Source organism: Semicossyphus pulcher, unplaced genomic scaffold, assembly GCF_022749685.1.
Source record: "Semicossyphus pulcher isolate SPU_LCO1_2020_fin unplaced genomic scaffold, fSemPul1.0.p SCAF_3, whole genome shotgun sequence".
Taxonomy (NCBI): Eukaryota; Metazoa; Chordata; class Actinopteri; order Labriformes; family Labridae; genus Semicossyphus; species Semicossyphus pulcher.
In genome coordinates this window covers 13,792,456-13,816,555 of record NW_027211704.1, presented here as the reverse complement: position 1 = coordinate 13,816,555, position 24,100 = coordinate 13,792,456, and the positions used below count along the sequence as shown (strand labels likewise).

At 41.4% G+C, this 24,100-nt stretch overlaps 2 protein-coding genes across 4 annotated transcripts in view; one reads left to right on the top strand and one right to left on the bottom strand.

Annotated features, from left to right (window-relative positions):
- Positions 1-2,994: 2,994 nt before the first annotated feature.
- Positions 2,995-8,752, bottom strand: ptgis (prostaglandin I2 (prostacyclin) synthase). Its single transcript, XM_069678778.1, has 10 exons — positions 8,632-8,752; positions 8,069-8,192; positions 7,486-7,661; positions 7,231-7,377; positions 7,025-7,137; positions 6,747-6,928; positions 4,862-5,009; positions 4,367-4,548; positions 3,835-3,986; positions 2,995-3,282 (listed from the first exon to the last, which is right to left on the bottom strand). Exons 1-10 carry the CDS (start codon positions 8,700-8,702, stop codon positions 3,123-3,125), a joined length of 1,455 nt encoding a protein of 484 aa, XP_069534879.1. The 5' UTR covers positions 8,703-8,752; the 3' UTR covers positions 2,995-3,122.
- A 4,716-nt stretch (positions 8,753-13,468) lies between these two features.
- The window catches only part of LOC138606309 (SLIT-ROBO Rho GTPase-activating protein 3-like), a 37,355-nt gene continuing 26,723 nt past the window's right edge, over positions 13,469-24,100 (top strand). For all 3 annotated transcript variants that reach the window (XM_069678776.1, XM_069678775.1, XM_069678777.1), the window contains exons 1-2: positions 13,469-13,962; positions 23,366-23,561. In XM_069678776.1, the coding sequence (XP_069534877.1) occupies positions 13,896-13,962; positions 23,366-23,561 (263 nt within the window). In that variant the 5' untranslated portion in view covers positions 13,469-13,895. The remainder of the gene's footprint in view (positions 13,963-23,365; positions 23,562-24,100) is intronic.

Below are 24,100 nucleotides of genomic sequence, written 5' to 3'. Positions count from 1 at the left end.
TCTGGATTTTCAATTATCACATCTATTGTATCATCTTTGAATTCGCGCCTGAATCAACAATAAACATACCCTCATATGTGGGTTATTGAGATGAGTCATGCCTAATAGCAGTCCTCAGAATCCTACAGTTCTATTAAGGGTCTACCAAAAACAAAAGGATTGATGAGTAATTGAGATGATCTCACTCTGTCATGTGCTGGAAAGACACATGTTGAATACAACATTTTCCCAGTGAAACTTTAAACTTGCACTGACTGATCCCTCTGGAAACGTCTCAGATTTGGCTGATATATTGTCAAAAGAATTAAACAGAATGAGACAAAACCTACTTTACTTAAACGTCTCACATGGCTCCAAGCAGCTCAGATAGAAAAAATGTTAATGATCAGCTGATGTGATTTGTTTGTTTGTCTGTAGTTTTTCATCTAGATAATTTGGTTGATCTTTGCGACGCCCATTCAATGCTGTGGGTGCTGTGGGTGGGGAGACAGAACACAACCACTGTAATGATTGTGGTCCAATGTGAGCGCTGTCCACTCTAATGGTGCTGAAACACCAGGAAGCGCTGCTCACTCTCTGAGCTCCCCTGGGGAGACAGGCTGAAAATAAATAACCCACATCTTCCCCTCACAAAGGGTCCAACGTTTTCGGATCCATTTGTGTCTGCAGACGTGGCACGAGCTGCACTTTCCCCCCCTACATGCTGAGTATTTTGTTTACATTGTTTTTACAACACCTCAGGCCTGCAGATGTGATCATTGATCACTGTCACACAAAGTTTGTAACACTTCACAAACGTAATCAGGCCTATGCATTGTGTCTGAATTCAATACAAAACACATTTAATATAATAACATTAATACATAATGTAAAACTGGTGCTTTAGACATTGTTATGTCAGTGTTTGCACATGCAGTAACAGGCTGCAGAGAAGCAGTAAAAAGAAATGTTCATTTGAAGGAGCCTCCTCCCTCCTGTTTTTTGAAGTCAAAGCTTCGATAAAATTACTACTCACTGAACGCAACATTGACAAAAACAGCATTTCTTCCTGTGAACACTCTGTGCTAATATGTAGAGAATGAGAATAAGCTCAGTGTGAGGTTTTACATCTGCATCTGCACTGTTGTGGATGCAAATCCTCCATCGTTAAGCATTTCTCTGTTTTCAAAGGCTGCCTGCTCCATATTGGTGCAGTTTTAACGCAGAGTATTGCCACTGATAATCTATAACAATTGATTGGTTACATATGATCAAGAGTGTAGAGATTGAAATAAGCTTAAAAAAATACCGTAGTGAGTTGTTGTCATCATCAGACCAGCACGTACCGCTCTGTGAACAATCAATCCGCAGGCAGGCACACACGGAGATGAAGCAGAAGCATTTAAAAAAACAAAAAGGAGGCGCCGTTATTGGTTTACTATTGCCAGGGTCTAACCCAATCCATGTCCCCCTCCTCTGCCTCCGACATGGCAGAGAGCTCCTCAGCACGATCTACTGCCCACCAGCCGGCTTCCTGCTCCGCATATCGCACCGCCGTGTCGCCCAGAAGATCAACAAGTACGCCGGACAGACTACCTGTGTTCCCGGTCAGCTGTGTGAGGAGGCGCCGCATCTCTCTGAAGGTGGATCCATGGCAGCTCCGCGCTCTCCTCCACAGCTCATTAACTCTTTCAGCGCCGCGCCTCCACGCCTGGCTCCATCACTGAGCAGACTTTAAGCAGCAGCACTGTTGTTATGTTCAGGCAGGGCTGTATGCTACTGTTCAGCATGATGTAATGATAGTGCACACGAAAAGATGGGGAAATCTACTGGAGGTATGATCTCTGGTCATATGATCTGAAGCACTGAGCCAACAACACGAGATAAAATCAATGTGTTCAGAGGGAAGGAAGTAATCCTCTTCTTTAATTCTTTTGTTTATTTTGTATTCTGCACTTTTTCTTTCTTTGTTGGACAACTTCCAAGTTATTTTTGCACTGTTATCTGCTCTGTTGCTATATTTTATGCAATGGATTTCATTTGATCACGTTATCTTTCTCAATCAACCTGATTCCACCTTAATGGATTTTATCTGGCTGTTTTATCTCTAAAGGTTTTAACTTTTGTGTGCCATATCTTTGCCTCTGAAAAGCGTGTGTTTGAAATAAACCAGACAAATAAAGCTGCCTCGCGTTTGTTAAAGCTACTGCGAGGAACTTTCGTTTTGTGTTGTTTTTGGCGCCCCCTGTGGACAAAGCCGTACCTCTTATCTCTCTGCCGTTTTTATCCTGTACATGCTTAAGCGGTGTTTTTTAACAAAAAATCTCATCCTGCTTTCTTTAACAGTCACTCACTTAAAGGTTTAGCCCTGGAAAATGTAACAAAGGCAGCGTGCAGTTAAGCGCTTCGCCTGAGACCTACCCCCCCGGCAGGTTTAAGGCATCAAAAATAACTATATAGAAATAATCAGTGCTGTTGCTGATGGTCTGGTTTGCTTTTGTAGCTCATATAGAGTCATCAGAATTCATTTCAGTCTGTTTCATAACCAGTGAAAAGCTCATCACAGGAGCTTTAAGTCATGTTACGAATAATTATCTTTTTCCACAACAAAGTTCAATCTAACATTCTTCAAATGACTTTTACTCCTTCCTCTTCATTAAAAAAATCCATAACCTGTCAATAGGCAAATGTTTTCATTATTGGACACAGGATGTCTCCCACATCATTCATGTATTTCTCTTGTTGTTTGAGTGCTGGAGCTGTCAAGACTCCACATCACATTTCTGTGTGAAAAAAATCGTCTTGTATGTCGACGTCTTAACCTCAGATTTCAGGTGAGCGCAGAGACATTTTCCTCCTTCAACAGATAAATGTGAAAACAGCCTTCTACTGTTAAACTCTGCACAACGAAGGACAAACATCCAAGTGAAGTAACATCACATAAAACACATTTTAAAGCTTGCAACTTGCGGTCCATCAAAGATGAGAAATAAACTGCTTTACTTTGTTTGTACGTTTTACTGAAAATATCAATAGCCAGTTAAATATGTTATACAGATGCACAGAGTTAAAATAAAATAGAATAAATAGTGCTTCAAAACAAACAACAAAAAGCTTTTCTAAATCAACATTATAACAGTAAATCACATTTCATGCTGTGTCTTCTTCAGTCTGTATCGGACCTGCAGATCTCCGTCCGGCTGCAGCATCCCGAAGCCGTAGCGGCTGCTATTCACTGGAGGCAGTTTAGCCTCTGGGTCGCACAGCTCCAGATCAAGATGGGTCAGGAACAAGAAAACAAATCTACAGACACAAAGGGCGAAGCGGTTTAGAGCAGGAGACAAAATAGCTGCTGACTTATTAGACGATATTTATATGAGAAAATGCAGCTTTCAAAAATCCAGTTAAAACCAGAAATCAAGTCAACAGAATTGAAATAAACCGCAAAATGCCTAAAAATAAATTATTCCCACAGTCTCCCGAGTCTGCACATCAATATTATGTAACCTTCTCCCCCCCTTCTGTACATAGTAGATTACAAGGATTGACCTTTAACCTTTGTAAATTGATATGATGTCTGACAAAGACACCCTCTCCCAACTGACTTTCATCTTTTGCCCTTTGCCTCTCTTCTCATTACACAGTGTAAGCAATTACTCTATTACAGCTTATTGCTAGTGATGATAGAGGACATGAAAGCAGGACCGAGATGATAATAGTGGAAATATTATGTGGAGATGGATTTTTCTGGTCCTGTCTGCTGATTGGGATGAAATTGCAGGAAATGCTTTGATCATGAAGGTTTCATTTTAAAAGTCAAGGTACAACATGGAAAGGGATGTTAAAAGAACTCACTGTTTAATGGCGTTAACAGCAAACCCTTTCCCGACGCAGACGTTTTTCCCCGCGCCCCAGGGCATGGTGTGGTACTTCAGCCTTTTAGCGTCCTTGTAGAAATTATCCTTCACTGTCATATCGTCATTTAGGAAGCGATCATACTTGAAAATCTGGTTTAGATGACAAGAAAACAAAACGTTTCAATATTATTTAAACAGGCTTGATCATTTCTTCTATTAAATACAGCATGTCATTATCACGTCTAATGTTGAAAACAAACAGAAACATCAACATGATGATGCTTTCTTACAAGTCAACTCCTTGTTGTTTAATTTGCAGGCTTTTAGAAGCTTATCCCAAAGGATGTATACTGCTTAATCCTGCCTCCTCAAGGTTGTTTTGTGCATTTAATTATGGCTTAAAATCGTCACAATGGAGGCTCCATATCCTACTAAATGTTACATGATTACAACCTCACATGACTTAAGACCAAAATAAAATATGTATTTCCATGTTTGTGCTGTTCCCGGTGTGTTGGCGCCCCGCGTACCTGTGGTTCCTCGTGTATCTGTGGGTCGTTCTGAGGGCTCAGGAAGGGGAACAGACACACTTTGTCTCCCTGTCTGAGTTTGTACTCCTGTCCGCTGGCCATGCGCAGGATCTTGTCCTGCACCACCTCTCTGCTGATCATCACGGCCGCGGTGAGCCGTAGGGTCTCGCTCAGGACGCTATCTGCAAAAATGGAAAGGACAGCAGAGTTGATGATGTCAGAGGGCTGTCAGCGCGACTTAAATCAGCCGTGCCCTCGGGCTTAATTTAGAGAGCTACAAACATTAGCACGGATATGATTATACAGAAAAAGGCAATCATTTTTTAATTAAATCAAAGGTCAAACTTTTATTGTCAGTGTCATTGTTTCAGTCTGCTGCACTTATCTTGTTAATTCCAACAAGTCAAACAAGCCTGCGTTTTCATTTTAGTGCAGCAGCTGAACCCAAAGCTGGAAAGCGAAGAAGTGAAAAGGCTGCCGGCCTCTGTGACGTACCAAACACAGGTGTGCTGTGGGCCTCCAGCGGGTGGATGAGGGGGTCCTGGAGGGTGAGGCGTCTGATCTCTGATTTTACAGCCTTCATGGCCTCAGGATGAGTGAGGAGGAAGCCAAGGAGCCAGAAGGCAGCAGGTCCAGCATTACACTGAAAGGTAAAACACAAAACTTAGCACAAACTCACTTTTATTATTAACTTCTAGAATAAAAAAGTTATGATTTTTCATTACTTTTTGAGGGAAACATTTTCACTTATATTCCCTCTCAGCTCTGTAATGCTGAAAATAACTAACGCCATGTAAAGCCACTTTGTAGACACTGCTGCCTGTCAGCCTATCAGAGAGAGAGAGACACCTGAGCCTGTCAGACAGTAATTGCTGTGAGTTGAGGGAGTTGTTCTTCTCACCCCGGCACCTCTCAGGTCAGCTCTCCATTGACAGCTGGGGCAAATGTGCAAAAGTTATTAAAACTGTGTCAATTTGTCTCTCTGTCCTTTTAGATCTAACTGCAGCGGAGTGAGGAATTATTAAAGGAACAGTTCCACATTTAGAGAAATAGATTTAGATTAATATTTTGCTGTTTGTTGGCCACCATTGGATAGGTTAATGCTTTCTCTTAGTCCCGGTTTACAGTTGTTATGCTAAGCTAGGCTAACTCACTACTGGCTCCAACAATAGACAATTTCAGTCTTCTCGTCTAACTCTTGGTAACACTTCAGTGAGCATATTTCCTTTAACTTTAAGTGTTAGCATGTTAGTAAATGGACAGAGAGCAGCAGCCACCTGCGTGTACAGACACCATGGTGAAGAGGTACAACATGTTAAAACCAATTCTGGCACTTCTCACACGTCTCCCATCTAATCCCTCTATTCTCTGCAGTGGTGCTCCACTTTCCATCCCAGACTGAGGCTGTGTTCTTTATTATCCCAGCAGACACGATGATAAAGCAAAAAACAAACACGCCGGAGGAACAGCGGTCTTTCCCAAATTATCAGAGCCTCTGAAAGAGCCCCCGCTGTGGGAGGCCTGGCCTGAATATCGTTCGCACTGGGATTACTGGGTGAACAATCCTTGTTGCAGCGAGACTGGCAGGTGAACACAGGGCTGAGGCTTTTTACATCTAAAATGTACCAGTTAGAGAGTGGACATGAAGTCAAACAGCTCGCTATCTCCTCCTCCTGGCACTGCACAGCAATGACAGCATGGTGAGCTGAACTTGTCTGGACTGGTGAGGTAGAGGAAGCAACAGTTCTGCGTTCACACCTGTGTCAATATTGTTTATAATGGCAGCTTTGTGCAGTGTATTCATTTGAAACTGAAAAAAAAATAGTATTTCATTTATAAGTAATTATAGTCATTATTCATGGGGGAGGTTAAGAGTTAAGGAGACGTCTACAGCTTAGAGCAAAGAGCGTTTTATATGTGCCTCTATATCCTTGCACACGGGTTAAACTACAGGTCTGTTGGATCTGCAGTGTAATCAGCAGTGAAGATCATTACTTGCAGCACATTTCCCACATGTGATTGCACAAAACGGTGTTAACAAACAAAAAGAGGAAGCATTTCCTGCTGACTAACACCATTTTTCAAAAGCACTGAACTCATACGTGGTTACGAAACCACAAACAAGAACATGTCCTGGATTCTCACGATCCAAAGTGGCAGAAATCCACTCGGAGTTACAGGTTGAGGCAGGCAGCTGTGAGTAACTGGCAGAGAGGAATCCATGGCCTCTAACTGCTGTGCTGTTGGCAGGCTGAGTACCTTGAAGTGGAATTCAAGTATGCAGTCTGGGTGTGGAAAGTTTGTTTGTTTGGGTATCAATGCATGGCCTTGTGTCTGTTTGGGAGAGAGGGAGAGAGACTTACAATAAAGCAGCTCTCACCTGTGTGGTCCACAGCTGCAAGAGGAAAGCTCGTTTCTGCATTTCTGCATCTACTCCCTCCTCCTGCAGGAAGTGATGGTAGCTCTGCTGCCAAGAGTCTGACTCCGAGCCGCCGCTCAGACAGATAGGCGACAGGAGCTCCCACAGTCGCTGCCGGGATGAGTAGGCAGTTTTGCGCTCCCCTGTGTGACATAAATTCACGCATTACTTACTTTGCTGTATAGATTTAATGTCAGAAAGAGAATTAAAAGTTCAAGAGTTATTTATTAGCATCTTACCTCGTTTGATTGTGCAGCGAGCCAGTTTGGTGAGAAGATCGTCAAACTTGCGGAACTCTGTGTAGACTGCAGAAGCATTGTCTCTCCTCTCAAACAATGTAGGATAACCGGCCCTGAGCACAGCAATAAAGTTAAAAATCTTCACGTACTGGTGGAATATACATGTATATCATAGTAATTTGTTATGTTAAAATGCTGCGTGATACCTGAAGAGCAGGCTGTAACAAAGGCAAAAGAGTCCATCCTGTGTCCACTCTGAAGGGCTGCAGCCTTTCTGCTCACTCAGCAGCAGCTTCTGAAGGTGAGTGTTCATGGAGCGGTTGAGCTTGGACAGGCTGAGACCTTGAAAATGCCTAAGTGAGTACAAAAGAGACATTGAAATAGGCAACACTCATTTAAAAAAAAGTTCCTTTCTCATTTCCTGAAGCAGAAAGTCTGTGTTTAAAAGAAGCATTCATTACTGTTCCATCCATTTCCTCTCCGCTGTAGGTTTGATGCTCGGCAGCTGCAGGCTGAAGATCCTCTTTAAGAGCTGGGTTTTGCTGCGGGCGAAGTCAAAGCAGACGGTGTCATACAGCACCTCATCGAAAGAGTTGGGGTCCAGCAGCACCGTCACGTAATGACCAGCAACACGGACCTGTGAGGACAACATTTTAGTTATGTTGTTAATTGCAACACTTCCTCTTTTAACCAGAGTTCTTCAATTCTATGTAATTTTTTCATTTTGCTCTACATTAGAAAAACAGGGACAATAAAAACAACTAACTTTTGATAGTATAGATTTAAAAGCATTATGGGAAACATTGACGTGCCACCACCACACGAGCATAATGGTGTCGTTTGAAAACTAATATTTTGGTGCATCATGCAAAAACCTGCTTTGCATTTGAGATCATACACAAGATATCAGACCAGAAGACACACTTCCTCTGTATGCAGAAGCATAATTGAACCCTTTCTTTTAAACCACTACTTATTAATGTTTATTCTATTATACATTTTTATTATTCTCATCAAACAGCTTACAAAGTTATCAGAACTTACTGTGAAGATGTCCCCATGTTTGTCCTTCATCCGGGCCAAAAACTTTGCAGCATCTTTTCCAAACTCCAGAGCGTGGCCCAGCCATGGAATGAAACCTTTGTCCAGCGGTGGCTCATTTTTCTGTCTGTTGCGTATATAAGGAAACACATTAAACTTGCAAATCTACGATCGGGTTTGTTTATCTACCTTTCATTCATTCTTGAATCTCAACCAACAGGTTTGCAGTTAACAAGAAGTTATGCAATAGTGTTTCTGTTGTATAGTGAAGAGTCATGCAGCCCGTAGGCCACTGTAAAACTAAGAAAATTATATTGAGTTTAATTATCGGATGTTGTTTGAAGACATTTTATCAGTCCGGTAATACCAACATTTAAAAGAGTAGATATCCAACATAATTACTTGTATTCATTCATATATATACACTTATATTCATCTTAATCTAGAAAATAAACAAGTTTTTCTCAAGTATAGTGGAACATTGTAAAAAGAGTCTTTGCCGTATTTTGCAGGTCTTCAGACTAAATCTATAACAATCCATGTAATGCATTAATGAATGGGTTTACCTTGTGCGATTGAAGTAAAAGAGAAACAGTATTAGCAATCCATTAAGAAGTGCGAATATTGTCCATAACATGTTTTCGTAAGGTCTGATACTTGCTCTGTCCCGCAGATGATTTACTCCATAGCTGCTGGCAACTCACTTATATATTGAAGCCCGGCGCGGCTTTAACTTCTCTTTGTTAGGGGGTGTGGAAAGGCGTGGCTTGTGTCACAAAGTGTTACACAATACTTTACAGTAGACCGTGTCAGACACCGAAACGAACCAACACATCCTGAGTAAGAAACAGAAACTTAAATGATTCAAAATGCCACTCATCTATTTCTATTTTTTTGAGCGTCTTCACAATATTTAATCTGTATTAGAACAGCCTGCACAAAATCTGTCTTTTCAAACAGTGTAAATAAAAGTCAACTGCCACAACATTTTACAGCAGTGACATCATCAAAGTAAAGGTACTCATGTTTCATTCAGTTAAAGGTGATGTGAGGGCGTGCATACTTCATAGTGAGTGTCATACCGTTAGGTTCATAGAGTCTGTTGATCTGAAATCTCTCAATGACAACACTGAATCTCTCTATAACATTATGAAATGTCTATTTTTACCTCCCTTCCCTAAAATCCACACAGTCATAGCCACAAGTATCTATTGATGACGCTCTCTGCCTCACTGAAACCAATGATCAATTTACTTCACTGACGTAAATAAGAAAGGTAAGAGCTGTTATTAGTTTGTGTTATACTGTGACTGTACTCATTTCCTTACGCGTGACTGAATGAATAACACATTAGTCATGAATTACCACAATATAAACTGTTATATCACCATTTAATTCATGTGGATTTTGATCAATGGTGAAAACAGCAAAAAGAGTATTGGTGCAAGTGCCCAGCTAAAGCTTGCATACTTGCACTGTTAGCTGTTGTTCACTGACTGTTACAGCAGAGGGTGGTAATGCACTTACTGCTGGTTTACCTTCAGTCAGCAGGAGAAAAGTTCAGCAGAAGAATCTGAGGTGAAGTGGATGTTTGTCAAAATGAAGAATCATACAGCTCAGCAGCCCTCAGGCAGCTCCTTCCCACACGATCTCTCCTGTAAATGACAATTAACGTTAACGTCAATGGGCTTCACAGGTATGACGGTGCTGACATGTTTGGTGATTAATGTGCAGGAAATGAATCCAGAAAAATCCCCATAAACATACTGAAGGACTTTTAGAGATGAACCAGTTTTTCATGTAACAGGTAAGGTTAGAACCAAGGTATCTTGGGCGAAATTAAAGTTAAACTATTTAAACTATATGTATGCTGTATGAAGAGTTTAAAACGACCAAGTTTTATAAGTACGTGAGATATTCAAAGAAAATGTAAGTTTAATAAAAAACGAAGACTTCACGATATTGCATATGGGGCATTAAACGGGCAATTAGAAGAATTTTCTAAACAGTCAGAAGTAGCTGTTAGCTGCATCTAGCTAATAGTCTGAAGGTGCTCATTGATATCTCGCCGGACTAGCAACAGCATCTCGGAACTTCAGTTCCTAAAGCAAACGTTTCTGGTAGGATGTGTACGATTTGTTTATAACATTTTTTCATTCGGTAAATATATAGTTATATAAAATTAATTAATATACACAAACATTGCCATTCCGAAGGATTTAATACCAAGCAAAAAAATATCCAAGTGTCCCTTTTATCACAAGCGTAATGCTATATTAGGCTAATATTCAACAAAATATTGTACATTAAAGTTCTATGAAAGAAAATGTAATATGCGAAAAAAGGAGGGTGACGCAAATGTGAGTGCCTTTAGCTGAGAAAGACAACACCCCTCCTATTTTCTGAAGGTAAAACAACATTGAAGCTAAGGCACACACACCTAAACTGAAAAACAAAACCAGAAATAACATAGTTAAATGATTGTACTCTTTTACACGTGTTATTAGTGATAAGTAATGTTAAAGTTCATTGATAAGTTTAATCTTATTTATTTAATATTGGCACTGTACATTTTTAATGAAGTATTACAGCACACATTATTGGGTATAAGATTGGTTACATAACATTATGAACTCATCAAGAGTCGACACCCTGGGGCCTTTCTAACAGACACACACAGCCCCTCATAAAACCCATAGTACTACATTTAAGCCATCACAATAATATCCTTACACATACTGTACATGTACCATTTATACTGTATAGAAATACCGTTCTCACATATAAGAAAGGTGACCAAATGTAGTTTTTGTCAACTTTAAATTGTCACCAGTTCAATACAATAACACTGCAGTGTAAATGAGGTTATAAAACACAAGCTAATTAAGCATTCAGAATATTTTGATTCATGATATCTCAGCATACAGTCATTTATCCTTCAATTATAAAATTCCTGATTAACCACAGCATACAAACTGATGTAATTCTTACATTCACACAGCGAGGGGTCTTTAATAGCCTCTTGTAGGAACGTAATCTATTCTAGGTGGACCATGAGATGATTATTCCTCTCATAAAGGCTTGATGGTGTTAAAGTTTCCATGGCCTAATTAGACACAGCTCTCTCAAATTATTTTCAAACCCTTCCCAACTTCTATCAGGCTCAGTGCAGCCAACATTTGGTGAGTAACATTTGCTGAGGAAATAAGTAGTTGTAGTTGAGAGTGCGTGGTGGTGAGAGCTGAACAGTTCCCCTGCAGATTTCTCCTGGGCTCTCTCCCAGCTTTGACAGTTCCCACAGGCTGACAGTAGCCCACAGATTTCCTGAAAATTGGGTGCAAAGGCGGACTGGGATCTCTTGACACGGTTCAAATTGCAATCTCTCGCACAGACGTGCTCAACTATCCCTGCCCTATACATCAGTTTACTTTACTTTGAAACTAAAGGACATTTTGGTTAGCCGTAGGATCAAAGTGTAGCGCACAGTTGCACTTCAGAAGTCAGGGGAAGTTATTTGGCATATTTGTCAGAAAGCTGTGCTGAAGTGAAGAGCACTCAGAGGGAAAGAGAAGGGCAGTGACACATTCAGTCAGTCTGACTTTCTCCGGGGGAGATTCTCCTTCAGCTTTGTCAGAAGGGTTCAACAGCAGAGGAGGACAGGTTCAGTGGTAACAAGGCTCATCTGTAACACCTCACTTTCTTATACTCGGAATTTAGTGTATGTGATGTCAATTAGTGGTTGCATTCATACCAAGAATAATCCACAGTAATCCATCCATCCATATCTATACCGCTTATCCTATTCAGGGTCGCAGAGGGCTGAAGCCAATCCCAGCTGTCAATGGGTGAGAGGCGGGGTACACTCTGGACGGGTCGCACACGGGCTGACACATAAGGACAGACAACCTTTCACGCTCACATTCACACCTACGGGCATTTTAGAGTCACTAATGAACCTAACAAGCATGTCTTTGGACTGTGGGAGGACACCGGAGTACCCAGAAGGAACCCACGCATGCATGGAAAGAACATGCAAACACAGAAAGACCCACTTCATCCAAACTGGGATTCGAACTTACAACCTTCTAGTTTTTGTATTTGTGTCTAGTTGAGCCTATGGCCCACTGATAAAGCCTTTGCATGTGCAGTATTATGGACTTGATGTGTCAGTGGCGAAAGAATCACCAGTGGCTCCCAGTTAGTGACGCATTTTCCACCACCCAGCATGGTTGGTCTGCCAGAGAGGGTAGGCGGAGCTAAGCGGCTGCTTTTCCGGTCTCTGCAAAAGTTGCGAGTAAACAGTAATCTACTATGGCTGAACAAACAAAGAAAAGATCGATGACTACAGATACAACTTCAAAAATAAGTGAAATCCAAAGAAAAGAAACAAATTCGATGCTCAGATAAAGGCAAACAGTCTAAAAAAGAAAGCGGCCGTCAGCGAGGAAAATCAAGAGTTACAACCGGAGCCGTCACATGCAACACTGTGGGAAGTGTGCTCCCGCAATTACCGTTTATCGCCATAGGTGCCGCCAAAGAGAACGAAAGATCTTCGAGATTACCACTTTAAGTCTGTGTTTCCAAACATTTAATCCCATGTGGGCTATCATCTGGATACTAGGGTGATTTCTTGATTATAGCATGAAATGAAACTGTCCTACATTTGATGTGCCAGCAAGCTACAAATAAATATCACAAACACTGTGATGAACTGACAACTCGAGCAGATCTTTAGTTATCAAAGACGTCACATTGGCCTGAGGGAATTTGTAAAACCACCATGATACTGACATTTAAGATAAATAATAGGATATTAAAATAACAATTGGTTGGAGCCCTTGTTTTAACATGGCTAAAAACTTAGGGACTCCCTATATAACAACTTAATGTTCACTTAAAGATATGATATAGTGTGTATTTTTCCATAAATTTACAGTATCATTAATTTGGTATGTGGAGGTCATTCAGAGTTCAAATGACAATGGTGTCACAAGTTTTCATCAGACATACTAGTGCTAGTATTTAATCTGCTTTCTAACAGAATTCATCTCAATACAATTGTTTAAAGGATGACTGGATGTATATTATAAATGTATATCACAAGCCAACCATTCATATTTGACTATAAAAAAATGCTAAAACTGTTGGATAGCCATCTCTGTTTTCTGCAACTTCATGATAATGTTGATGTATGATGAATGCATTCTTTCAGCTGTAGACCAGCTACATGTGTTCCTTGCAGAGTTTTACATATCAGTTCGCTCAGACTCATCTGAAATCATCCATGAGAAGAAAAGTGGTGAAGAAGGGAGGGGGTTGGGGGAGGAGTCTCACATTGACTTTCACATCCATTCAGCCTTTTTCTGCAGCAGCACTGAACTTGCAGAGAGAGAGAGAGAGAGAGAGAGAGAGAGAGAGCGAGAGAGAGAGAGTGGGGGAGAAAGGCAGACTGGACAGTGTTGTGCAGAGGGGGTTCAGTGTTATGAGGCTGCCATAGCTGTTCCTTTTCCGAGCTCCCCCTCTGTATGAAATGCACATCAGACGTGAATTGTTTTCCGATCCACTGAAGAGCTCTGCTGAAGAGGAGTGGTCAGGGACGGAGATCATTATTATGCACTTCTAGATCGACGTCGCCTTGAACACAGCACGGCAACCTCGCAGAGCCTCAAGTGCGTTTGATCCACGAAGAAGTTGAGTCAGGCGGGCGATGATTCGCATCTGATTGTTGCCCAACTACTCCGGAGAGGACTGCAGACGGGCAAATCGCTGCATTGTGGCAACTGAGTCGCTGATTCCTGCCCGAGGATTGCACAATCCCTTCTCCCCCAAAATGTCATCTCAGGCGAAAGTCAAGAAGGACAAAGAGATTATTGCCGAATATGAGACCCAAGTGAAAGGTTGGTAACGTGCAGGCCTGAACGTATTGTTATTCTGTGCGTGTGTGAAGGCACTATTGCGTAACTTCAAGCTTTGTATGGCTCTCAAGTGTGCAGTGCTGTGGGGTGGGACAGATTTGTACAGTTATAGATGACAGTCATTTATTTATAGGTTATATCTATGGAAAATGTTTCATAAATCCATGTCAATTCAACTCTGATTATTTGGGATACGGCTATTTCTTGGATCTTGTGACAAACCATTAAGATACAACTTGGTTGAACCGGTTTTAGCTGTACAGCTCCATAACATGCCTAGCCCTGCATGTGTGGCCATGTAAGCTACTGGAGCTTGTTAATTTGTTTCAAAGTGCATCTGGTATGTCTGTCAGATTGTCTTTATGCTACACACCCAACAAGGGAATGCACCAATTCACCTTGGATAAGCTTTCCAATGGACTGGAGGTCATGTACCTCAGGTACTCATGCAGAACACATCTCAGTACCCTGCACAACTTCTTCAGTTAAAAAGGTCAACATTTCCATATGAATGTGTTGTGGGAATCTACAGCATTTCCAAGGACATGATGGTGTGAGCAAGTATGAGTATTTTCCTGACACTCCAGGACAAAGTGTAGTATCAAGGGGCAGAACGAATGCTTGAGAAGATCACACAGCAAACAGTTCAGAAAGTCCATACATAATGTATGCTGTCTGTATGAATTATGAAGCATGAAAGGATTTTACTGTCTGCCGCTAAATATGTGACTGAATAAACCACCCAGAGAGAGGACAGAGTGAGGAGCATTGACGGTGGATTGGAACAGACAGTGCAGGATGTATAGATGGGTTTTCTTCTCAGCCCTTTAGAGACATCTTCCAGCAGTGTCAACTCTAACGCTTTGTGCATCACCTTCTCACGGTTGTGGTTTTGCTCATGTGTAAGATTTTATTCACAGAGACACACAGAGCTTTCTTTGAGAACTGGTTACCATTTTGAACCTGGATAAGGCAGTGCAGCACATACTACTTGTGTGGCATAGAGATTCTGTCTGTCAGGCCAACTCAGATAAGCCTCATACAGTGTATATTTAGAGGGTGCAAAACCAACCTCTACTCAGGCTCAGACACTTGGGTTCAAAATCACTCAGCAGAACTGCAGTACTGTTAAACACAGAAACAATAGAGCTGGCCGGCAGAGAAAAGATCAATTGAAGCTTCCACTGGGGAATTAATGTCACGTGTCAGGGTCTGATACTTCACTGTATAGGATATTTTAATCTCAAGGTGTTTGTTAATGTGGTCCTGCAGCTGCTGTCCATCATGTACTGTAGCAGTATTTATAGTACGACCAGACAATTGTTCAGTTGAAGGGAAAGTTTTACATTTTCCACCTCTTTGCTTCATTAACAGTAAAAGGGAAAGGCAATTTTGTCTCTAAAGCTAATTGCTTTTGAAAAAATATTGAAAAGGTCAACTTCATTCTTGTATCTGTCCACTAAACACAAAGCAGACAGTTAGCTTAGGTTAGCTTAGGGAAAGACTGAAAACAAGCAGTGTTGCCAACTTTTTTTCCAATGAATGTAGCTAGCACTGGCTCCAAAAGTCGCTAGAAGTCGCCAGCTGACATTATATGCTAATATGCATATTAGTGACGTCATCACATGCTCATTTGCATAACGCTTAGTGGTTGTGAGCACAGCAGCCCACTGCCCTGACTGCCTGCGCAGTGCTACTGCGCACGGAACAAGAGGAGAGGAGCAGTTGGCAGAGGAGCCGTGAACTGCGATTAATCTGAGCAGCATACATGGGAATGAATAACAATATCATATATTTCACAGGTCTGAAGATGTCACTAAATTTGTCGCGAATCGCTTTTTAGAAAATTTGTCCCCACGAGTGTCTAAAAAGTCGCAAAATATCTAGCGAGAAAGTCGCTGAGTTGGCAACACTGAAAACAAGCTAGCATACATTTTGGCTGGGTTCACTGATTTTCTGAGGACATTGCCTGCACTAGAAGTTGTTGTTTTTACTTTTACTTATTATTATTTTTTGTTCAGGCTATAGATAGAGTTTTAATAAGTGAGTTTTAAAGCTAGTAGTGGGCACATTTTGCTAGCCTACCTGGGCAGAGCCAGACTAGCTGTTTCCCGCCTATTTTCCAGACTTTATGCATAGCTAAAATAACTACTGCTGTTTGTAACTTAATATTCATTATACAGACATGTGAGTGGTATCAATCCTCTCTGCAATATCATCTTACATTTTGTATGAAAAATGTGTTACTTAAGTAGTTGGTTTAGCCAGGCCTATTAGCGTAGCTTTAAGATGTTTTCTTTCAGTTTTGCAGATTTGGCCGAGTTTGTAGCAGATGAGTTCATTGCAGGTTAACATATTCTTAATTGTGTGAATCATATTGTTAAGCCTGCTATAATATTATTTCCATAACTACAGGTATTAGCATGATTTATTTTCAACAATAATGCAATGATAGGCAGTATACTTATTTGTTGAAATTCTCCTTGCCCTGATAGCAATCAATTAATTAAATCCTCAGACAAAGAAAGAGGGGAAAAAATCCAGTATCCTGGAATAACTGTCTAATCACTTTAACTGGATTGAATGAAATGACTGAAGGGCTTACCTGTCTGTCTATGGACATACCTGCCAACCTGCACACACTCGGACCGCTTAAACTTTACACGTGTGCTGTCTTCTACAACAAAAAGTTAGCTAGCTACTTACACTGTTAGGGATGACAATTATATGCTGAACCCCGATCCTCAACAATCTTGTGGACTCGTCCTTCAGCATTAGTCAGGAAGTGCAAGTTTCCTGTTGAATACTTTTAAAATCTAGCTTACTCGTGCTGATTTCTCTAAAGTTACTTGCCCCAGCTTTAATACGTGCTGCATGTATGCTGTTGCGTGCATGTAGGGCAGCCCTCCACTGAAAATATGTGAATAATTTAAATGAAATTAGTGTCGCAGTCCAGTTAGGATAGTTTGAATGTTTGCCAAATCCATGAAAGCACATAGACACAATATTGGTGTTGATGAAGTCATGTGAATCAGTGCAGATATGTTGATATAACCAAGTGGAATTTTCCTTGTTCCTTAATTTCAACCTTACGTCTGTTGTGCATGCACAGAGCGGAAATGACTAAACCTGGTCAACATGTGTCTGGAATGAAGAGTATGATTAGCATTTAGCAGACAGAGGTGTGGTGTACTTTCTCCTTGTCCCTCTCTTTGTCTGTCTGTTTATTTGTTTGACTCCTTCGCTCTCTCACTCTTTTAAACACACACTCCCTCTGTCTCTCTGGTGTCCACACCAGCTTTGTGGCTGCTAGAGAGCCATCAGAGCTCCGTCTCTCGTCTCAGTTTCAGGAAAAGCTTTTAAGCTGACATCTAAAGCTCATTTGCAAACTGGGCTTAGATCAGTTCGGAGTTGTGGGAGCTTTACTCTGACACTGACACTGGCCTCCAATAATGCTCAGTCGCTGACTTTACAGCAGTTCAATCAGGAACACACTTAATACACTCTGCAGTATTTTCAACATGCCACGTTTTCGTCAACAGCGGGGTCACGTCCCAACAATGTCTGATGGTGTGCTCTCACAGTCAAGCTTTACAGGTCTGGGCCTGTGTCTACAATATTGTCACATGTCTTCGCTGATTAATTTATGACTACATAATCACTCATTAGCAGGAGATACTGCTTTTTGTTGCCACGGTGAATCATCATTTAGTCACTATCAGCAGCTGAAATCATTTTTTGTTTGTGACCACGACATTATTTTCCATCCTGAGCTGCAGGTTTGTTTTTACAGTGTCTGAGTTCCTTCTGAAGCGTGTAGTCGACCAGCCTGAGGTATCTCCAAGCTTCCTGCTGATCCTGAGACCAAAACACGCGGAAATGAAAGGATACCTTTCATAATGCATTATACTGTACTCGTAGCTGGAGGCAACATTATCTCTAATGCCATTTGATCTGTTTGTAGTCCAGCTGTTTTAGTCGTATGCTTAGATTGCTCTAATAGGGTATGTTGTAAACAGTTATTTGTAGTGTTTGTAACACATACTCACTGTTGGCACTTCTTCTGCCACCATATTCATTGCAGAGAAGCATTCCTCGATGAGCCTGTAGACACACCCCTCTGTGTGGATTCATCATAAAGAAAGAATGCTTCGACTGATACTGTCTTGAAATGTCAGAGTTGGGTTACGACGATGAAACAATATCCATGTTTTTATTGTCTTGGAAACGTGTCTGACGCTGTGTTGACAGGAAACATACCTAAGTTGGCAGATAAAAGATTTAAAGAGAGAAGTGCTTGGAATTCTGCACACGATTCTCTGGATTTTCCTGTCCTGTGGCTGCACAAATACTGATGCCTCTCCTTGTTAGAGACATTTGTGCGGAGGAAGAAATGTGAACTCAAGCAAATAGACTGTAAAGGCATACCATAGCCATTACTGCATTCAGAAGACAAGCGTTCACAGAACACAGCCTTGATTTGTACCAAATTATGTCAACGTGTCAGTCTGTGTTAGGCCACATGTGACTAGCCACGCATGGCTAACTGCAGACACAGCCCCAGAGACTGCTGCTGGCCACTGCAAGAGCAGTGCTAGGCTAATCTGAGCAGGCTACAGCGGTGACAGGGGATCCTCTCTACGTGATGTTTGGGGCTCTCTGTGCTGCAGCGGCACAGGAGCCGAACTGGCAACCCTGCGAGGCAAAAGTGACCGATAGTTTCTCCTTATTGCATTACATTATCTGTCAGAGATCCAGGCATGAAGCCACCGCTGACATGCTGTGTGTGAACTTGGTGGGTGGACATGGTTTGTTCTTTTGAATCTGCAGACGAAAAGAGGAGGTCGAGGCCTTATAACAGCCGGGGTGCTACTTTCCTTTTCTACTGCCTGAACCTACAGACAGTTTTTACACGTGACTTAACAAGGTGGCTGATCCAGTCGAAGGACATTCTGTTCTTCTGTGGCTTCAATGTAGTTTGTCGTTGACATGTTTAAGTGCTACTGGTTACAACAGAATCTGTATTCAAATGCTTCAATAACAAAAATGAAGCTAATGTGCGAATTCGAAGGAGCAGTTTCTCCAGTGGCCACTAGAGGCTGAATCCTAAAGCGAGTCAATCCCCATCAGGCTCCTCATTAAAATGCCAAACTTTACAGCAGAATTAAACATGTTTACAGCCTGGTGCAAAATAATGGTTGTGGTCTCTATGGCTAATTTCCCTGCTCATCACAACTATGATGAATAACAGATAGAGACGTTATTCGCCCTTTACCCTGTTAAAATATTTTTTCTAGTCTCTGTAAGAAATGATCAGAGGTGGAAAGTAACTCATTACATTTACTCGCGGTGCTGTAATCGAGTTGTTTTTTTGTGTAGTTTTAAAATCTATAATTTTACTTTTACTTAAGTAAGTTTTTTTTGAAGTATTTTACTTCACTACAACTTAAATCACATCCATTACATAAGTAAAATAAATAAAGGCCTAAATAAAAAACAAAAGGGTAAAAATCAATAACTGCAGTGAATGATGGGCAGGAGAACAAACTGGCACTAAATCCCAAGGAAGATGTCTGACGACAAGTCAGACAACAGTGGTGCAGAGCCAGCTGAAGGCCAAACGCTGAACTCTGATACTGACATTTTGGTCTTCTTTGGTTCATTTAGGGAAAGTCACAACACTTGTGACCTTGACCCATTTTGATTAATAGATTTGCAGTATGACTTGTTTGGTGTTTGTTGGTGAAGAAAAGAAGGATGGTCTACAGAATCCACAATTTATGCCACCTTCAATGGTTGTATTGTTTGAAAATGTTTTATGGGATGGTCTGAACTAAAATGACACATTGTACCTCCCTAAGGGCTTTAAATGTCGTGTGTCAACACGTTTTATTTTGTTTTTGCACTTTAATTTGTAAAGATTTATCTTTAATTAAAAACATTTTGAGATTTATATCCCCTTGTCCCTTTTGCACTACACAGGAGAGACCCCCCTCCCTTGTTAAAAAAAAGTCACTTTTACTTGTAAAGTAAATTTTAGACAAGCTACTTTTTACTTTTACCTGAGTACATTTAGACTGGTAATTTGACTTGTACCTAAGTAAAATTCCATCAAAGTAATAGTAGTTTTACTTGAATAGAAAATTTTCGTACTCTTTCCACCTCTGGAAATTATTTATGCTCAAAATGCTTGAAGCTGCATATCAGGATGTATAACAAGAATACGTTTTAAAACTAGGTTATATCCTATTAGTGAAATGTCCAGCTCCACATCACTGAGAGGGAAAATTTATTCTGCTCTTTTAGACCGCCATGGTTCTTCCTTAACCCCACTTAAGAATGTATGGCAGGAAGATCTGAGAAGTGGACTTAGTGATGACCAGAAGGAGAAGGTATTAACTTAATTGTCTTGTAATAAAATAATAAACACATTTATACCTGTACACACAGAATGTACCTTACCCCACTCCATTTAAAGGTATAATCTCAAAGATTTTCATGTAAATAAATGTCTGATGAGTCACTATCGCTGAATGACGTAAGACAATGGTGATTGAGCCTATGGCCCATTGATGAAAGCCTTTACATTTGCAGTATTACAGACCGGGTGTCACAAGTGGCGCCCAGCAGTGGTTGGTCTGCCAGAGAGGGTAGGCGGAGCTAAGCGGCTGCTTTTCCGGTCTCTGCAAGCGTTGCGAGTAAACAGTAATCTACTATGGCTGAACAAACAAAGAATAGATCGATGACTACAGATACAACTTCAAAAATAAGTGAACATCCCCCCAAAAAAGAAACAAATTGGACGCTCAGATGAAGGCAAACAGTGTGAAAAGGAAAGCGACTGTCAGCGAGGAAAATCAAGAGTTACAACCGGAGCCAACCGTGGACGTCACTCATCCAACACTGTCTGGATATCTGGGAAGTGTGCTCCTGCAATTACTGTTTATCACCACAGGTGATGCCAAAGAGAAGGAAACTGAGAACATGGGAGCCTCTGACAGACCTCTGACCATTCAGCCAGTAGTGCTTTGGCTTGATCTTGGAATAAACTATGACCAGAGTTGAATATTTAATTTACTTGTTCTCTATTTGTGGATGCATTTACTTATCATATCCTAATTTTGTATTTTATTACACTTTGTTGCTATTATTATTTTCTTATTTCACCCTTATTTTTGTCCACAAGCCTCTGGGTGTGGAACATTGTATTATTTTTGGCTTCACGCTGTTCCCAGGCAGAGAACCTGGTGCAGCCTATGACTCTGTATTACATTTAAACACATGGTTGCTCTTGTGTCATCATTTAAAAGATAGAGCGACACTGCTTTCAGCTTTTGAGGGTAACATCTCTGCATATTATTCACTTGAACTCCTTGCCTGCTTCCTCGTAATTATGCATTACTCTGCAAAGGCCTGAATCATTCATTGAATGTAGCGCAGTGCTGCACAGTCCCTAGTAACAGTTAAAGTTCTAAAAATAACCTCCTCACAGGAGAGCGAATGCAAATATCATGAGTCTATTTGATATCGCACTGATAAAATTATGCAGTCAAATCAACTTAGACTGGCTCGTTGTATTGCCTCTGTGTTGTTTTGCACCGTCACTGTGTGATTAAAAAGTCAAACAGGCCGACGAGTGCTGTTGTTCAGGGCTCTGTGACAGCACAGGAGAGTATACACAGTGACATTTCTGTCTATTTTTGAATTGATTGCTGCGTCGTTCATCGCACAGGCTGTTTATTGAGCATTTCAAAGCACAGAAAGTTGTCCTTGTCCTTTGCCATTATGCTAAACAGACTAACTGCTGCGGCTGTCAGAACAGGGAACTGGCCCGTTCTCATTGAGATGCCTCCAGAGGCAAGTAACCAGGCAACTGGGCAACTATGGGGACCACGAGGGGGTACATTTCCAAACAGCAAGGGACTACATATTTACTCTGTCTGTCTCGTTCGTGCTCTTTCATTCACATTTTCACTCGCAGACGATGGAGGAGGCGGGGTTTTTTAGATACAGAAACAGCATTTAGAAGTAAACAAAAGGGCTTTTCTTCTGCGGGGACATCTTTTCCATTGATACAACTCCACAGAGTTTCTTTTCACTACACGGAAATCATATGCATGGTTGAAACAGTCTGTCATAATGGAATCTTCAGCCATCTCATTGTAGCTCGACTGCCTCACATTGTCTCAAATGCTTGGTTTGTGCTGCTTGTGAGAGCGCGAGTGGGCATGATCCAGGGATGTGAGCTCTTGTCTCAACTACCTTCAGTATTCAGTTATTTTTTTTACTTTTATTAAAAGGATATGTTGTAATGGTTTTGTGTTATGGATCAAAATTAATGATTTCAAGCAAGCTATAATGAAAAACTCACACAATTTGAACGTATCGCTCAGCCCGCGGCCCGGATGTGAGCTGTGGTTTACCTGCAGCCGCGCACTCAGAAGCCACTTAGCCTCCAGATTTATGAGAGCACTGCAATAAACAGTATATGGATGAAATAAAATGTTATTTGTATTCCTTTTCAGTGTTAATGTAAGACAGTAAAAGTGATGTTATTACTTCGGCGGACGTTTTTATCACCTCAAATCCCAGAGGCCTTCCGATACAAGCTGCCCAGCTGGAGTCTGTGGTTATTTATTCCTGGAACTGAGATAAATTCACTGTTAATATTTCAGCACAGGATAAAGGTTAATCATTGTCATTACTTTGCTTCAACAAGGAGAACATGTCAGTTGCCCTCTACAACAAGGCGCTTAATAATGTAGTTTGCTCATTTGTGCTACGATATATTTTTTACAGTGTAAAGCCGTTCTTTTTGAAAACTTCCAGCCTATTTTTAAACATCATATCCTCCATATTTACAGCAAAAGTTATTTTTCTCCTCCTTCTCAGACTATGAATAGGAGCGGTGGGTTTCTAAGCAGAAACCACAGAGATCTTGAAACCGAAAGCATGCCTGCATTTTTTTTTTCAACAAACTTCTCTGAAGGCTCGCTCAGCACAATGCTTTTTGAGAAGCTGACCTATTTTATATTTTCCGTGCTGTCTGCTGCAATCATCAGACATGCATCTCATATGCACGTGTGCAACCCCAGCATTTAGACACCCCCACACTCTCCCCCCTCACACGTGCACACACACATTCACACACAGCAGACAAATCCACTTTGACATCCGGTTTTATCCAATTATGATGACTTTGTTATTTAAGTAGTTCTTGTGCTTGGCTGCATCCTCACATATTCCTATTTTCATCATGTGATGTGCTGGAGGATTGGCCTGCAGCGCTGTCTGGCAGGCAGAAGTGAGGCCCCAGCATGTAAGCCCACTCCCTCTAAGAGGCTGCGTTTGTTCTGAAGGTGGTCTTTCTTTTTTTGATACGCAGAGATCCGTAACCAGCTGGTGGAGCAGTTCCGATGTCTGGAGCAGCAGTCCGAGTCGCGCCTGCAGCTGCTGCAGGACCTGCAGGAGTTCTTCCGCCGAAAGGCCGAGCTCCAGCTGGAGTACTCGAGAGGCCTGGACAAGCTGGCCGAACGCTACTCGGCCAAGATCCGCACCTCCAGAGAGCACCAGCACTTCAAGTGAGTTTCCCCGAGCGCTGAAAATGTCTGTATCAAATGTGTTTGACTGATAAATATCTGTAACATATTTCATACCGATCGCTGGCAGGCAAAGAGAAGGAGGAAGACAGAGGAGGGGTAAGGTACAGAAAAGAGAGCAGGGATAAATGCAGAAGAATTGACCTGAAATGAAGCCAGGGCCAAGGAAGCTTGTGGCCTCGGGCTGCTGTGTTCCTCCCAACTAGGTCAGACAACCTCCCCCCCCTCCCCCCCTCCTTCTACGTACGTGACTGTCATTTCATTTCCATTCAACTTGACGCTGCTCCCCAAATACTCATATTTTCTCAATGGGCACAGAAAACACATCATTAAGGAGTCTAAAGACATAAACAGTGTGAGCTATCTTACTGAGATTGTTGTGTTTGTGTTGGGCAGATCTGTGGTCATGAAACAAACATAGCCGGGAGCATGTTGAGGCGATTGCTGCTTAGCTGCTCAAAGCAGCCTGCAGCTCACTGTGACTTTTAGAACATGTTTTAAAAACTGTCTGAATGTATATT

Coding starts and splice junctions, on each gene's coding strand:
- ptgis (XM_069678778.1), bottom strand. CDS start 8,702: ATGTTATGGACAATATTCGCACTTCTTAATGGATTGCTAATACTGTTT. Junction 6,929..7,024: donor TCGCTGCACAATCAAACGAG/GTAAGATGCTAA, acceptor TATGTCACACAG/GGGAGCGCAAAACTGCCTAC. Junction 4,549..4,861: donor CCACAGCACACCTGTGTTTG/GTACGTCACAGA, acceptor CCATTTTTGCAG/ATAGCGTCCTGAGCGAGACC.